This window comes from Neolamprologus multifasciatus, chromosome 6 (genome assembly GCF_963576455.1).
Source record: "Neolamprologus multifasciatus chromosome 6, fNeoMul1.2, whole genome shotgun sequence".
Lineage (NCBI taxonomy): Eukaryota > Metazoa > Chordata > Actinopteri > Cichliformes > Cichlidae > Neolamprologus > Neolamprologus multifasciatus.
Window position 1 is genome coordinate 27253147 of NC_140444.1, and position 17308 is coordinate 27270454.

A 17308-nucleotide genomic window follows, 5' to 3' on the forward strand; every position below is an offset into this window, starting at 1 on the left:
AAACTGGATCTGCCATACACTATAGTACTTAACAATTGTAAAAATATTAGATCAAGTGGAATATAATGCAAGAATATTTGCATATATTTGGATCAGACACAGATTTATTGTACCTAACACAGGTGCTTACACATGATGACCCACACTTTATATCGAATATGCATGACAGTAAGCTTAGAACTGGAAACATTTTTCCCAATTAAAGAAGGCCAGATCTTCATTCTTGCAAAAGGGAAGGGTGCACTGCACTCAGTGCTTTGCAACCAGTAATGCTTTTAAGCACTGCTACAACTGAGTCTCTCTCACACACATAATGTACACTATGTGTCAGCAAGCTCTCATGCATGCAGTTTTTATGTTTGTAACATAGTGTGAAATTATTTACATTAAAGACCGCCTATACTTATGAATTTGAATTAAAATTGCAATTCACTTAACTACTGAAAGTCATAACATACAAATTGTAAATTTTTATTTATAAATGTGGCATTAAAGCTGTGGAAAGATTGATAAGTGTAAAAGCTTCGTAAATCCCATCTAAAAATACAAGATTCTCTGTGGGTAGGGTCTCCAATGATGCAAAATAATAATGTTCCTAGGTTTAATCACACTTGCTACCTGGATACTGCACATTTTTAGTAGATAGCCAGTTTTTTAAGCACACTCTAAGAACTAAAACTGATAATTACTTAAATATTTTGGGGCAACACTTTTACACTCAAAAATAATGAGTAAATGCAAAAACAATCACATCTCTTAAATACACCTTATTAATTGAGTAAATCCAACTAAAATGGAATAAGTTGTTATGAACAATTAAAGATGTTACAATAACATACAAAATTGAGTAAATACAATTGAAAATGTAAGTTAAAACAACAGTAACCAAAAGTTCAAACTACATAAAATATTAATTAGGAAATGCTGAAATGCTTGGCACATTTAACCTACACCATTACAATTATTTGTTTTTAAATAATGGTTCAATTTACTTAATATTTTTAAGTTAACTTAAGCAAAACCGTTAATTACAATTAAGTGTTTATTTTATATATAACACACACACAGGAAAAAAGAACCACGTCAGTTCAACATTGTTCACAATGATTTATTTTAAACAGCTTTTTTGTGAATCACACATTTAGCAGATTCCTTCTCTGAACACAGTGAGCTGAAATCTGTTCTACATTCAGTGGATAAAAGTTGGATAAAATTTCAGTCACAACAGCCTTATATAATAAAATTGCATCCAAATTGGCATGCTTGATATAACTCTGTAAGACTGGCATATTGATGCTAACAACAAGAAAAATGTACCTGCCATACAAAGAATAAAAGTGGCTTAAGTGAACGCAGTGCTTTACCTTTTCAGAAAAGGTCAAATGACAAAAATAAAATTAAGATCCCAAAAAAATATAAATCCTGAAAAAAAAAAAACATTTGCACTGTGACATAGTTTTTGAACATCTTATTTTGATTCCAAAAAATTGGGAAGATTATAACTAAAGAGTGACCAAAAAACATCCATAATTTAAATAAAAAGGTTTCAAAAAGGATTGCGCTAAAAAAAAAAAAAAAAAAAACCATACAGAAGATACTCTCCCATTTACACCTTAATGTGAATCTGGAAAGTTAATACAAAAACACAGTTTATGGTACAAACATTATTTATGAACAGGAATGTCAACACAATGTAATGCCGCAACTGAACCTTTTGATGAGCATTACATGTCACTTAACAAGTCTAACACTTTAAGAACAGCCCTGTGAAATTTTGTCTACAATGAGCAGAGGTCATTTTTCAGTCTTTGAACCTTGACAGAAAGGTTTCCTGGATCCAGCTCCATGAACACTTTTTGAAATGCTTCAAATGTGCATTTGAAATTCTTGGGGTATTTCAGATCCAGAGGATAGCACAGTCCCAAAAGATAGCAACAGGCTTTGCTCAGATTCCCAAGTTTGCCCAGAACAGTAACGCCTTCAATAACAATACCCACATCAGTAGGTTCGCCTGACCTGTCTTGATTCCGCAGCAGGTAAATCTTCATCACCTCCTCAGCCAAAGCCTCTTCAACAAAGACAGCATCAGCACCGTCCTTTAAAAAGAGAAACAACTGTTTTAAGCTCACATATTTCCAAACATTGAAACAAAAAGTTTCATTTGTATGACATCACCGGTACTCATAATATGTGGACACTGTGCTCCAAAATCTTTGAGCAAATGCTATTCTTTTGTATGCTTTGAAGTGTTTTTTTTTTTCTTTAGAACAGTATCTTAAAACTTTTCTATGATCTCACAAGCTAAAATAAACTACTAATATTCCTAAAACAGATTTATTGCACCAACCTCAAAGGTTTTGATTAAGGCACTTGGATCCTCTCCCAGATGGTCAATGAGGCATCTGATGATGACTTCTCGTTTTTTCTCGATGGAATTTCCACTCTGTAAAACAGGGAGTCTCAACTGAGGCAAAATTTGCACATTTAAAACATGACTTACCATTTCTAGCTTAAACATAACTATTTTTTTTCTGTTGTTGACCTGTTTTCACACCCACCATCAAGGTAAGAACACCTATGGAGCTAAAATATTGAACAGAAACCTAAGAAAAAGCCGTTTTTAGTGGAAGGGCCTCTTCATTGCTGTGTTGGAACGTTTTTGTGGTTAGAAAATGCAATCTTCCTTACCTGAAGCAGAAGGTTTAACTGTGCCCTGTGCCGTTGTCCAGCAGCACCTTTCTTGGCTTGAAACAAGGACAGGAGTTTGGATGAATACAAGTCCAACGATGACATGAACTTTGGTTCAAGGTTCAGGGTCGTGATCCTATGAAACTCTGCACTGACCTGGATGGGAGAGGACAAAAAACCAAGGACAAAAAATCTGAAGGCCAAAATTCTGATTCAATCAAAAAAAAAATCTTTAAGTGGAACTACCATTTTTTGCAACCTGGACCTTATTTTCTAACATGAAAAAGATTAATTTACTCATCCAGACATAAATCCATATAAGTGGAGTTGTTCAGTATGCAGACTAAAGCCTTAACATAAAGTATTATCTTCCACTAAGCTTCTAAATTTTATGTTATGAATTGCTTGCACTATTTCCCTGTGAGATTGTATAATCTTGGAGGGAAGAGGCGGAGCCAGGTTGCCCTCTGAACCATCGTCTGCCAGGCAGCGATGCGAGAGGAACACACCGCTGAAGTGGCGCACATATTCAGAATCGCGTCAGCGGCTTTACAGAGAAAGCCTTTCAGCTCCTCTGGCAGCTCTGCTTCCTCCACCTTCCTGGAGATGACAAACGCTAGCAAGGCAGTGTTGTTAGTCACTGCAGCTGACTGAACAGTGCATTGATGTGCGCGGTCAGTGAACCTTGCTATCAGCTGGTCAAGTTTGGCGGGATGGGCCGGTTGCTGTCCAACGACCTTGGTCATTTTGGTGCCGAAAACTGAAGCGAGGCTCGGCTCTAGAGGGGGAACAGGCGGAAAACTCCGGTCTGTGAAGCCCTCTGTGAAGCCCTAGGTAGAGACCGGCGCTCTAATCTTCACTGGCTCTGCTGCAGCCTCAGAGAGGTAGGTCATCACCGCCGGGAACTGAGGCCAGATGGGATCTGGGCAACGAGAGTGAGCGGAGCCATACCTTCCCGCCAGATCATCCGATGGGGGTGGAGCAGGCTGAGGGACGGGAAGTCCCTTCTCACCAGCTGAAGTCCCAAGTGGATTACAAATTTCAAAGTCATCCACATAGAGAACAAGGGAAATACTTAAGCCCTCAATAGCACAAAGTTGGTTTTGCTTGAAATATTGTCCATCGTGGAAAGAGGATAACTGTGAAGTGTTCAAATGTCTAGTTAATATACTGTTAACATCTTCTTTACTCAGTAACAGCTGCAAGGACTGAAGAATAGGCACATACTGAAAAGTGGAATTCTTTTCTGGATCCAAACAGTATTCTACTGGTTCAATAACACAGAAGTTTTCCTTGAAATATTTCTGTCTCTTATATCTTGAAGCAAAGGGACCATCAGGACTAAGGGCTGCACAAAAAGGACTACAGTGACATATTTTTTCAGCCAATTCACTGACAAAAGACTGATCAATATTACAGTTATTCTTAATAAGAATATCACTTATTGACTTTGGAATATACTGAAGTGATAATGTGAAGATATAACTGAGCTGTTCCACCAAGTCATCCACACATTTACCAGAAACATTATAGATGCTTTCCAGTTTTAACAAGAGCACACCAATATTTTTCAAAATTTCATTTGTTGTTGTCACTTTCACAACCAAGTTCAATGGTGACATCCAAGTCCTCGTGATCTTCTAATTCCAGTGCTGGTAAGAAGATTTCATTAAATGTACTGACAGTTTGCTTTGAAATCAAGTTAGTTTTAAAGTGCTTCCATGAACAAAATCTGTGCTTTCGACTTCTGTGAGTCGCATAAGTCCCACAAATGTTTGTCTTAAACTCACAACCATCAAAAACACACTCTATGGTTTCATGGCTTTTCAAATGGGAATTTATATGTTGAAAATAGTCTTTTGTGTTTGGGTAAAAAGAGTCACAGATTTTACATCTAATAGTTGGAAGGACCTCACACTCTTCCGTTTCATGCGAACTGTGAGACCTAGACAAGTGTGAGCGTAAGGCACCCCATGTCTTAAAAGAGCAAGGACAATTCATATGAAGACAGGGTATGGAATAGCCATGACCAAATGTACCATGTTTAACTCGATAATGTTTGAGTAGTGACACTTTTGATGACTCCTCATGTTTGCAGAGTTTACACTGCCATCTCATCACCTGTGACCTAAAAAATTGTGAGAAAATATGTCTCACAGTATGAAGATGACAGAATGGTGTATAACCATATTTACACAGTTTTTGTATGATTAACTGATTGAATAACCAATACTCACTACCAATTCAGGTGGAGGATACAACTTACAAATAAGTCAACATGGAACAAAGTACAATACTTAACCACAATACTTAATAATCTGAATCACATCACCACGCTGTATAAATAAAAAGATAGTATGGTGACACTAGATGACAGACCATGAACTCATCAATATATTTACCGAACTGAAAAATTCTCAAAATTTAGATTTGGCATTTGTATGACTAAAATAACCCACCACAAAACCAGTATAAATATTTAGGTGGTATCACCATCCACTACTCAGCTTGTATAAAACAATATCATATCATTCCAAAATTTAACACATCAAGTCCTCTGAGTAAAATTACCTGCTTTACTTTGTAGTTGATGCAGATTTTTTTCTCCTGGTGGTGAAGATGGTGCTGAAAAAATACAAATCAAAACGTTATCATTACAAAACATGTCACTGAGTAATCTGCCATAACATCAATCTCTTATAAGAAATTTTAGCTTGGATTGAAATAAACATTTATTTATGTAAATTGGGAGTAACTATACTGGAAATGATGGTACTTTTGGCTTGACCCAAAGGACCAAAGCTTTTTTTTTTTTTTTTCATTATTTTCTGGGATCTGAAAGGAAGTAGGGCCCCGAGTCTAAATTTACTTAAGGCCCCATAGTACTTTGGACCGGCCCTGGATGAGGTAATCTGCTGACCCGGGCGGTCCTCTCAGCGTTCTTTCAAAAACTGGCCCTGTTCGGGACAAAGCTGAAAGCAGCGTCTTATATGCTCTGAAAGACCCCACATAAAACAAGAAAGCTAAGCAGCATGGTTGCTGCTATGAACTGTTCCGCGGGCAGGTCTTCTTAGTTACCAAAGCCATTGATGACGTCTGTTCATCTCCTCCTGAACAACCTGACAGAGTGAGTCAGGCCGCGTGACTACCGCAGCTCCCGCACCGCGACTCAACAGGGCCATTTTCTAGAAATGTCTGAGCACACCTGCTTTTACGTGGTTCCTAAAATGCCCCCGATTAAACGGTCAGGTCGCTGGTACCGGGACATTCCGGTCAAATTACCCGGAACGCAGATAGCGACTCAGAACGTAAAAGGATAAAAGGGCGCGGTTTCCCGCCGCCTTGACTGGAAGACGGGTTGAAAACTTAAATTAACGTGCACAAACACGCTGCGAAAAGTGAGCCACCATGACAAACGCTTTCTTCAGAACATGTTATAAAAGAACGGTGTGGATAAAGACAGCTAATGTAAGAATTGGTCACTTACCTGAAAACGTTACCAAGTCTGCAGTGGATGTGTGTCTGTCTCGTTCAACGTGCAGAAAATCTCCCATGAGGCCATGCTCCTCGCGCGCGGTACATGCCAAAGGTCATTAGTCTTACTCAAAGTTTTAAGTTAGTATTGGGGGACAAAATTATATTGATTTTGAACCATTAATAATTAAAGTTAAAGACAATGATAAGTATGAATACCAGTGTCTCAGTTATTTTGAGTACTTTCTATGAGATATATTGAATAGATTTAAATAATGCACCCTGTGTTTCAAATACAGAATTTTTTCTTTTAAATAAACTTGAACAAAAGAGCTCAGTTCAACTCAAAAACTGGTGTTGAAAATTTAAGCATTCTTTTCAGTATTTTCAACTCAAGATAACACTTTTGTGATTTTCAAAGATTTAATCAAGGTCATCTAACTTAGAATTATAATGATATTTACTAAGCCCCTGAATAATTTTTTAGGGTGCATGAGCCTGACAAACATGAACATTTACCACAGAGGATAACTCTGATGTGCTTCTGATTCATAAGAGGCATGGCTTTTTAATTCATGTAAAAAATATAAAAATAAATGTTTGTAGTAAGACACAGTATCCTCATGGACATGGAAATGTTTGGCATATGAATTCTCACAGTAAAACCTGCCTGAATGTGTCAGATTAAAGCCGAATAAAATGCCTTCTTTATAGAATAGGGATTTGAAAGAACTTTGGTCATTGTAATGCACATCAAAATCAGCAGGGCTTCTGAAAACTCAGAGGTATTAAAACTGCTTTAGAACTGTTTAAACTAGGATGGTACAAGCATACTGAATAGCTCAAGAGGGATGTGTTCGGAAGATATATATTCAGTGGGTAAACACATCTAAATCATAAAGCTGTGGTGGGTAATTTCTGTGAAGTAAATGAAGGTGTGATTAATTCAAGTATCCTGGTTCCTGCTCGTGTGTGATTACCAGTGGGCCATAAATTATCCACTGTACTATTCCGCACCCCAGTCTTATCCAACTGAACTACAGGAGAGGAAATTTTCTAATTAACTGTGGGTTAATTGCTCTAGCTGATGATGCCAGAGGAGAGTGTGCCTCATGTGGCTATGCATTTTGTTTTTTACTTTAAAGGGGAAACCAGTTTAAAACCAGTTTAAATTCTTATTACTAGTTACATTTCTATATAAAAGGCACGTAAAGTTTGTTGCGAGTGAAGTGCTAAAGCAGCCGATCTGGAGATAGGTTCATGGCTAAACCTGGACCCTCTGTGGCCAATTACCAAGACTACGTGAATGGCCCTCTGAAGGTCTGCTAAAAGATGTAAATGAAATTCTTTCTGCGATCTTCACTGAAACCAACCAGCTGATCTACATCATGGAGGGAACTTAGCCAACTATCGGAGGTGAAGAAAGGTGTGATGAAGAAAGGGGTGCCTAAGAAGTACACCAAGCTGTCCGTACCTGAGGCCTTAGAAACTGCCAAGCAAAGACTCACAGCCTTGGTCAGCCGCTTAAAGAGGTATAAAGCCAGCAGAATAAACTAGATGTTCTCCACCAAACCTGTCTCAGTCAAGGGTCTTTCTATAAGTTCTCTGGTTTCTGTCTCTGTTTCTCCCTCTATTTTTTTGTGTGTCTGTGTGATGATCATGATCGGGACTCACCCAGAGTCCCTGACCTACTCACCTGTGGATGATCACCCACCTTTGTCTGATGAAAAATCGCCATCTCCTTCTTAATGTCATGGGCTGGGTCGTGTGACCCAGTGTTTGAGTTTTATGTATTTTTGTATCCATGTTTGATCTAGTTAATTTCTAGGTGGCTATTTAGTCCTTTATTTCTCAGTTGTTTCTGTCATCTCCCCCTGTACTCAATCTCCCTGATTCGTGCATCTACCTGTCATGTTTCATGTCTGTGTGGTTATGTTAAGTTCATGTCATGATTTATCTTCATGTCTCTGGGTTTCCTGTTTTATTTTGAAAGAGTCTGGTGTTCTTTGTTCACTGCATTTAGGTTTACTCTCCCCTGTGCTGTAATTATGTTTCATTCTAGTCAGCTGTGTCCTCATGTGTCTCCACTTCCCCTGATCACCTCATGTGTGTATTTAGTCCTCAGTCTTGCTGTGTTCAGTGTCGCGTCGTCTGTGTTCTCACCTTCATGTTTTCACAGTCAGTCTTTGCAGTGATCATCATAGTCTCTGAGTCTTCTTAGTTTGTCACAGTATTAGTTTTCCCAGTTTAGTTATAGTCTAGTTTAGTCACGCTATCCCTGCTTTGTTTGTACACCTTGTCTTCAGCCATAATAAAGGCTCGCTTTCTGTTAAGTTCACTCCCATCTACTCACTTGTGTACGCACCTGGGTCCATCACACACACCACCACAAGGCCTGTCTCCGCAGACTGTGACACTTAATGCGGTGTTTGACAGTCATTCAGCGCTGGATCGTGAACCTACCTCGTCAATGAAACCCTCATCCCCAGAGATATCTGATCATGTTCCTTGTGACTTCTGGGAGTAATTGTGTAGTTCCCTGTGCACAGGTCTTCTCTGGTGTTCCACCTCTGATGAATGGTGAGAGAGAGCGTTCCAGTGTTGTGAGGGAGTGTCATTTTTTGGATTGGATGTATGGATTTCCCCGCACTGGATTAACATTGAACTAAACCTTGTGTTGTTTTCACAAGGTTATAATAAACTAACAACTCCTGCTTCTGAGTCTAGCTCACCTACTCTAGACTTGACAGAACCATCCAAGGTGTACTCGGATTCAAACTCAGTTGAAGGGAAAAATTTTAAGAACAGTCCCAACAAGGCTGGAGATGGAACAATACTGGAAGAGCATATGGAAGAAGAGCACAATCCATAACATCAATGCTCAGTGGCTACCGGATCTAAGAGGAGACTACATTAACCTCCCTCAACATTACAGTGGCAGACATCCAACAAAGGGCCCAAGTATAAAGAGTCAGACAGCACCAGGCCGTGACACGATCCACAATTTGATAAAAGAGCTTTAAGAAATGTAGTTTTATTAAATTTTTATACATGTTTTACAAAAACAGATAATTCCACCGTGATATTGTTTCTATTTTCAATTCAGAATTATACTTTATGACCTCTATGATGTGACATTGCTGCAGCACAGAAAGATGTGTACAATACACCTTATTTCTTTGCCACTGTGGAAGGCATTACATTTGTGAGCTGAGGGCAAAATCAAAGGCTGTTCGTATCACTTCTGAAATGTAAATGTAACTGTGAATGTTTCGGTTGATGAAAACAGAGATACCTCTGTGACTGTGAGTATGGGGCATGCACAGGCAACTCTTTGAGGGTGGTTCTAGGCAACATTACATTTTATAACTGACAGACCTGAAGGATTGCTGAATATTGCAATTTCTCTGAACTGGTTATATTGTGTAATAAGAAGCACCAGATCACTTGGAGAGATGTGTTGTCTTTCTGGCGATTTCAGTTGTGTTTTTATGTCTCTGCTGTCAAAAACATCCCAGCCACACAAGGGTGAAATGAAAAGGACATGATGAGACTTTGTCACACCAGTCAACCATGGGACCGATGTATTAAGTATAGATAAATACAACCAATCCCCCCCCCCCCCCCCCCCAAAAAACAAAAAAAACAAAAAACAAAAACAAATTGGGAGGGTGTGCACAGTGTGAATAAGAGTCATTTCTAAATCAATTAAACTCTTTTTTAAATTCCTCTGATCTCTAAGGCATCATAGGTAGTACTTTGTTACTTTGTAACTAAAACTGAAGTTTTGGGGGGTTTGTGAAAAATGTGATTAATTTCTGATGAGTGAGTTAGTTTCTTTGTTCTCTGATTATGAATACTTGGGAGAACAATTTCTTAGAAACCCAGATTGCCTACTTTGATTGCCTACGCTTAGAGTTAGGGTTCATATCAAATATATTCTTCTTTTTTAGGTTTTCTTTGATTACATGCTCATTTTGAATGTCAATACATTTCAAAGGTGGCACAAGGGCAACAAGAGATTAATAATTCCATGTAGGTCTATACAGTACATACCCATATTCTCACAGTGAAGTTTCCTGAGTGTTCTGAGGGCATCTGCGCTAATGTAACATTCCCAAAACATTCTCATGAAGTGGTGTACTTTAAAGGCTACGGGGAATGTCTTGACATTGTAACCTTTAGAGGATCAACCTTAAAGTTAAAGTCTGTGGACCTATTTTGTTCATTAACTCGGTGGAATGTTTGAGGAACTTTAACTGACCTTACAGAACTGTTTGCAGATCTTTCTGTGACCTAAGGTTTAGTATTTGAAATAGTATCGAAATACCATCAAACCATACTGTAACATTTTTTTCTTTAAAAATCAGACTTATACAATACAGAGAAACTTACTGGGTTTGGGTGACACTCAGAAAGAACAAGCCTTTGTGGACTGACTAAAAGGTGTTATTTAATTTAAAAGTTCAGTCCACACAGACAAGTTCAGATGGATAGAAGTAAAAATGAACAGCAAAAAGCTTACCCGTACATTCATGGCCATTTTGTGGAACGATCTGCCCTTGCACGTTAGACGGGCCTCTTCTCTTTCTGAGTTTAAAACTCTTCTGACTCTTAACATTTTTTATTTTATTTCGTTAGTTATTTATTTGATCTTATCATTTTTACCCTGGTTTTATGTTAAAGTGCTTTATAAATAAAGCTGGTATGGTATGGTATTTTGGAGTCGCCAATTAACCTAACATATGGATCTTTGAACTGTGGGCACACAGAGGAAAGCACTGCTAACATCCACCACAGTTCAGCACTCTTTAGGTAGATTAAAGAGGAATGGAATATCTATTCACACATAAAGCCAGATCCATGAGTATTTTGGCAATGATTCAGATTTTGGAACTTTGTTTATGTACACCAACAATGTGGATCTTAAGAGAATTAAGATGTGATTGTGCAGACAGTCAATTCAACTTTAATTCAAGAGTTTAATAAAAGTATTGCAATAACTTTTTAGGAAGCACAACCGTATGGCTTTACTTTCATAAAATACAACATATCATCTATTTACTAAAGGTAATTTATACTTTACATACTGCTTAAAACATACTGTTATGTTTGTACAACACAGCTTTCAGACTGATATTAATTCAAAATACATTAGTTTCTAGGATACATAGATAAATGATTTTTGAACAGACATTTTTTTCTTATTTCAAATGTAAACAAATATATAGATATACAGAGAGTGAAATATTTTTTATCTCCAACTAAATATCAAATTGGCTCAGAATATTCAGAAATTGAGAAATATGGCTTTGTTGAGAGAAGTCATTATGTACAGTAAGTATATTATTTGTTGTGCTATTGTTATTTAATAAAACAGAGTTTAATGGTGACAGATGGCAGTGTAGTGTAGAGTTATCCAGCTATGTGTAAAGAATCTCCCAACGTTTCCAAACTAATATGGCACAGATGTTATACCCATTTAAAATATATGTATGTGCACTCGGATTCTTCTGTTCATCTACAGCACTGGAAAAGATAATACCCTATGTTTGCACAGTGAATGCTGGATACATTATTAAGAAAAAATATATTTCTCACAAAAAGGTTTATGAGTTAAAATTAAAGTCATATCCTCTCTGTCTGTTATCTGTGTTGTGTGAAACAACAGCATTTATGGAATTTCAGTAATGAGTCCTGTATATTTTATATACAGGACTCATTATATTTTTCCTGGTTTTGACTCAGATACACAGGGATCTCATTTATACTGCAATTAATTTGATTTTAGGTATGACTAAAACAGAAGACAAAATGCTTTTTATAAAGTCCAGCATGTCTTTTCTCCAGTTTTCCTTCTCTTATCCCGAATGGTCACAGCGGACGGCCCCGCCCCTCCCCGAGCCAGGTTCTGTCGGGGTTTCTTCCTTTTAAATAAGAGTTTTTCCTTCCCACTGCTGCCAAAGTGCTTGCTCATAGGGGGTCATATGATTGTTGGGTTTTTCTCTGTATGTATTGTTGTAGAGTCTACCTTACAATATAAAGCGCCCTGAGGCAACTGTTGTTGTGATTTGGTGCTGTATAAATAAAATTGAATTGACAAACTGATTAAACTGAATAAAGTCTTACTTGGATGTGGGGGTGATCTTATCTGTAAGCCTAATCTACATTTAAGGTAAATACTGCTCCTTCACCATCGGCAATGCAGCACCAACAAACTGATGACCTTCAGCCTTGGCTTTCTTTGTAAACCTACTATAACAGATGTATTATGTATCTGCTTTTATTGTCTTCTACCATTGTTGTCTGTCTAAAGAATCCACTGGGACTGGATAATGGTAGATCGCAAGGCAGGCACCCTCACTTTTTATTTGAAATTTATCGATCTAAGGTGCATAGTTGATGAATGCAATTCTTAGCATACAGCTATTTTCCTTTTGGGTTTTTGGTTTTTTTTTTGCTCAGCATATTGAATGAATCAAAGGGAATCTTTAAGAGTCTTCAAATCTAAATTTCAGAACATTTTTTTAGGTCCTGGGTAAAAGACATATGTTTTATGCCAAACAGTCCTGCTCGCCCACACAGGTTCCTTCCTAAATCTTCTGATTAATAATGACCATAATATTTCACTCAATACCTAGCCTGTATTACTTTATTAGCGCTTCATCAGTGTTACACTTATGTGCTCTTTTTTTCCTCTGTCAGAAAGAATAACACTCAGCCCTTTATGTCTGGTCAGAAAGGAAACACCACCACTATTAGATGAAGTAAAAACCTATTGAGCTTACTGGTTGGTGGAGAAGTCTGCCTACTGATAATACATGACATGATTTCATCAACTGATAATGGCACTTTAATGATCTGATAGCATGAAACAGATGAAAATTTACAGATAGTTAGGAAGCTCATTTATATAGCTTAGCTTGTGCACATGATACAGTACCTCTTCATTTTTGCACTTAAAGTGCTGACAGAAAAGAGGTACATTAAAAGTCACAACCAAACCCTCTAAAACTCATTAGATGAGTTTCTGTAGCGAAGACTTGATGAGAAACTGGCAAGTGTTTCATTAACATCAGTTCTCTTTGACACTGACTTACTGGAATATAAAATTCCCAGTGAATCTTAAGGTACATGTGCCGTCTCGAGGGTTGAGAGAGTTGGAATGATATCCAATTAAATAGAAAAATTGATAGCAGACATGGATGAACTGATGAAATTCTACTGGAATACTGCAGTTATTATAAGATATGTTCCACAAACTGGGAAGATACTGCTCTACCTCTGGATACTGTATCTACTGCTTAGTGGAATATGTTTAGTCAATCACATAAATTTCCAAACCAATTTCAGAAAGTCACACTGATAAAGATACGTAGGTGTTCCAGCTGTATACACACAAGATACATGGTAACTGGCTGCTGTCATGTGTACTCTGAATACAGCAGGAGTTTCAATTATAACAGAACTTACTAAAATAAGACAAACAAACAAAATATATCTTGTTACCAGTTACTTAAGAACATCAAGTTAGCAAATGTATTATATTAGAGCTGCTTAAATTCATGATAAGCAGTCATTATAATTAGCATGACGATATAAAACTTCTACACATATTGAGGTTGGTTAATGTTGTACTACAGATGACATTAGACTATACTCTGAGTCACATTATATTGGTCATAATTCTGTTACAGTTACAGATATTAAAAGCTCAATAGTAGTTGCACTAATATTTCAATTTTTTATATTTAGGGAAACAATTTGTTTTTTTGAGAGCAGTGATACAGACAAGTTACACACATCACATTTGTAGAATTGTCCCTTTATTTTTTTTAAGATTATTTTTTTTGGCCTTTTAACCTTATTGGATAGAGACAGTGTAGATAGACAGGAAAACAGGAAGAGAGAGAGAAAGCGGGGAAGATACGCAGCAAAAGGCCTACTGCTCTCTGGCCATACGACATATGGTCGCCAGCTAACCCACTGAGTTAAACCAGGGCCCAGTTTTTATGGAAAACAAAACAAACAATGCATTAATCTATAAAATAAGATGGGCATGATAATCCAAAGCCAGCTTTAACTTATTAAGAAAACATCACTAAGCCAAATTGTTACATGATGATATGGCTTTATAGTTGAAAATACAAGCTAAAAAGTATACTTTATTTAGGAACAATCTTCATTTGTTGAAAGTATTATCTTGTCGAAGTATTCATGCTTCCTTGAGGAAAGCCCCACATACTTTGGTACTAAATTAATAAAGCTAATGACATTTCCAGCAACATTAGAATCACTGTGTTCTTGGTACTAACTACCTCTTTGTTTGCATGCTGTAATGACACAATAAATGGTTAGCAGCGTAGCCACCATACAAACACAAGCATGTGAGCAATGCCATTATGAGACTGTTAGCAAGCTGCCATTAACATTCAGCTCAAGCAATGCTGTGCTAGAGTACAGGCTCCTCTTTATGTTGTTACTTCTTGTTGGCTGTACTTCAGAATGCATGTGTTTGTTTTTAAGGCTTTGAGGAGATCTGTTCCCGGGCCATTATCCAGCCCTGCACTCAGACATTGCTTTCTACTCTGCCACCAATGATCACTTTACTCCCCCCTGTACTTTGGTGCTGTAATGACCCTCTTCACTTCAATCGGAACAACAGTCACTCCCTATCTTGCAGCAGACAACGTGAATCTTCCCTTCAAGATGTGTCACACATTGACCTCTTTCACAGTTGTAACTTCCCATCTCTGCTTTCAGTGTTTCCTCTTTAGAAAAAAACCCTTTTATCTCTCTTCAGATATGTCTTTACTTCCTGTTCCTTTGCTAAGCCAAAACCAAATTTGAGTATGTGCTCAGTTTCATGTGTCATTTAGTGTAAAAGGTTAAAAATGTGTGTTTAAGACAAAAATATGGATTAAAATAAAAGTTAAAAATTCTGAAAATAAAAAGACAATTCATAAGCTATGGGGATTATATTTCAGTCCATGTTTTTAAAAAAGATAAAAAATTGAAAATTGTATTTATTATGTCTTTATTAATTACTGATTCAGTGGTTATCTAACTACACTTTATGTTCTGGCCAATAGCATTAGCTAAAGATGCCGCTAGGCTAGGTAGTGTATAGCGCTTGGAAGGAACGTAAACACCCATAGAGACAAGCCTTCAGAATAAATCCTGCATTCGAAGCGGTGAAGAAGCTCATGATCTGTGCCTCTTTACTTTAAAACATAGGTGAGTTACTAGTCCTCAAAAAGAATCATATGTAACACAGTAGAAATCCTAACACTGTTGTGGACCTATTAAGTAAATTATAACATTGGAAACTGGGTGATGTTAAAGTATTTTGTACAGTGGCCCTGAGAGGCCAAACGGACTGCAACTTAAGAAAACACCAGGAAGAAGAAAAACACTGCAAAAGCACACAAAACACAATGGAAATAGGAACAACGAAAACAGAAATAGAAAAAACGAAAACAGAAATAGGAAAAAATACAAGGTAAGTGTTTCTGGGGAGACAATAACCCGACTGACCAGTTGCAGGAACTCAAAACATGGTAGGTGTGTTTTATCATGATTCATACACAGTGTTGGGGAGTAACGGAATACATGTACCGCCGTTACGTATTTAAAATACAAAATATGAGTAACTGTATTCCGTTACAGTTACCGTTTAAAAAGGTGGTATTTAGAATACAGTTACTTTGTTGAAATAAATGGATTACACGGCGGTACTTTCCTGTTTCATATTGTGGCGGGTCAGGGCTGTTTGGGTTTTGTTTGACAGCTACGTTCTGTTCAAGCGGCAGCGTTACGGTTGCCATGGTTACAGGGTGACGCTCTCTCTCTGCTGTTTCCTGGGTGAGAGAGGCCTTTGTTGTTGTTGTGCTAAGCTAATAGGCAGAATGCTACAGGTATAGCGCTAAAGAATGTAGCATCATAGACAGTGTAGTCCGTGCTGCAGGGAGAATGGACTGCCATACCCGTTATGTGTCTGTGAGCGAGGGAGGGAGAAAAAGGAAAAGTAGGAGCTGTCATCGAGCAAAAACTGGAGCTGGAAGCATGTAAATATAATAATAACCACTGCAGCCAAGAAGAGTGCCTGACGAGCCCAGTTGTAAGTAAGCTATTAAGACTCGACTGTACACCATGTTCGTGTTTTCCTCCAAAAACAATAAGTTCTGTTGGAGCAGCCTTTCAACGACTCTCTCTGTCTCTCGCAAGCAGAGTTGACCCAGACAACAAAGTAAAGCTATTTTTCGGCTACGAGCCGACACAGAACCCACCGTATTAGCCAGAGGTCCCTTTACTACGGTTCGGAGCCGCGGACCTTCAGTAACAGTAATAAATCACAGCAATAGTACATTCATGTAGTTGTAAACAGCATGATAATATATTAAGTAATCCAAAGTATTCAGAATACGTTACTCTCATTGAGTAACGTAACGGAATACGTTACAGAATACATTTTGGGGCATGTATTCTGTATTCTGTAATGGAATACATTTTAAAAGTAACCTTCCCAACACTGTTCATACAATACTGATGATGGATTTTTAGGCTAATAGTTAGGCTAACACACTTACCTGTGTTAAGTTTTCCTCACAAAACCGATAGATCCTCCACTTCTTTTAAGTGTCTCCCAGCGCAAATCGTATTTTGGTTCCTGCAACTGGTCCGTCGGGTTATTGTCTCCCCAGAAACATTTCCCTTGTGCTTTTGGAAATCTGTTCTTTCCTATTTCTGTTGTCATTTTTCCTATTTCTGTTTTCTTTTTTCCTATTTCCATTGTGTTTTGTGTGCTTTTGCAGCGTTTTTTCTTATTGCTGGTGTTCTCTTAAGTTGCAGTCCGTTTGGCCTCTTAGGGCCACCGTAATTTTGCTTAAATTGATATTGTAACTTCAACGTGGTCATGCTAGGCTAACGGGCATGTTGCTAGCAGGTAAAGTGAGCTTCAAGTACAGTATCAATGCTAATGACGCACAAATGACATTTTAGGTAAGTTAATCAGGCTCAAGAATATTTTCAAGTATAATCTGTTGTTGAGGGAGGAGGAGATGCAAATGCTGTAACAAATGTACACATGGTTCAATAATGCGCTTTAAATGAATGTGACAGTGTATTGTATTTGGTGACGCAAGTG

At 37.7% G+C, this 17308-nt stretch overlaps 1 protein-coding gene across 2 annotated transcripts; it reads right to left on the bottom strand.

Annotated features, from left to right (window-relative positions):
* Positions 1–834: 834 nt before the first annotated feature.
* On the bottom strand, positions 835–6650 carry LOC146517154 (uncharacterized). Of its 2 annotated transcripts, XM_085163812.1 has the most exons (5): positions 6176–6650; positions 5260–5313; positions 2689–2844; positions 2348–2443; positions 838–2096 (listed from the first exon to the last, which is right to left on the bottom strand). In XM_085163812.1, the coding sequence occupies exons 3-5, from the start codon at positions 2791–2793 to the stop codon at positions 1779–1781; spliced, it is 519 nt and encodes a 172-aa protein (XP_085019938.1). In that variant the 5' UTR covers positions 2794–2844; positions 5260–5313; positions 6176–6650; the 3' UTR covers positions 838–1778. The 2 variants fall into 2 exon arrangements, with proteins under 2 accessions (XP_085019937.1, XP_085019938.1); XM_085163811.1 differs by lacking the exons at positions 5260–5313; positions 6176–6650 and having other exon boundaries at positions 835–2096; positions 2689–2851.
* Between the last annotated feature and the right edge of the window lie 10658 nt (positions 6651–17308).

Bases quoted from the DNA above. Each gene is read 5' to 3' on its own strand.
- LOC146517154 (XM_085163811.1), bottom strand. From the start codon at position 2,793: ATGTCATCGTTGGACTTGTATTCATCCAAACTCCTGTCCTTGTTTCAA. The intron at 2,444-2,688 runs GTAAGGAAGATT...CCTGTTTTACAG, and splicing joins AGTTAAACCTTCTGCTTCAG to AGTGGAAATTCCATCGAGAA. The intron at 2,097-2,347 runs GTTGGTGCAATA...CTCTTTTTAAAG, and splicing joins CCTTAATCAAAACCTTTGAG to GACGGTGCTGATGCTGTCTT.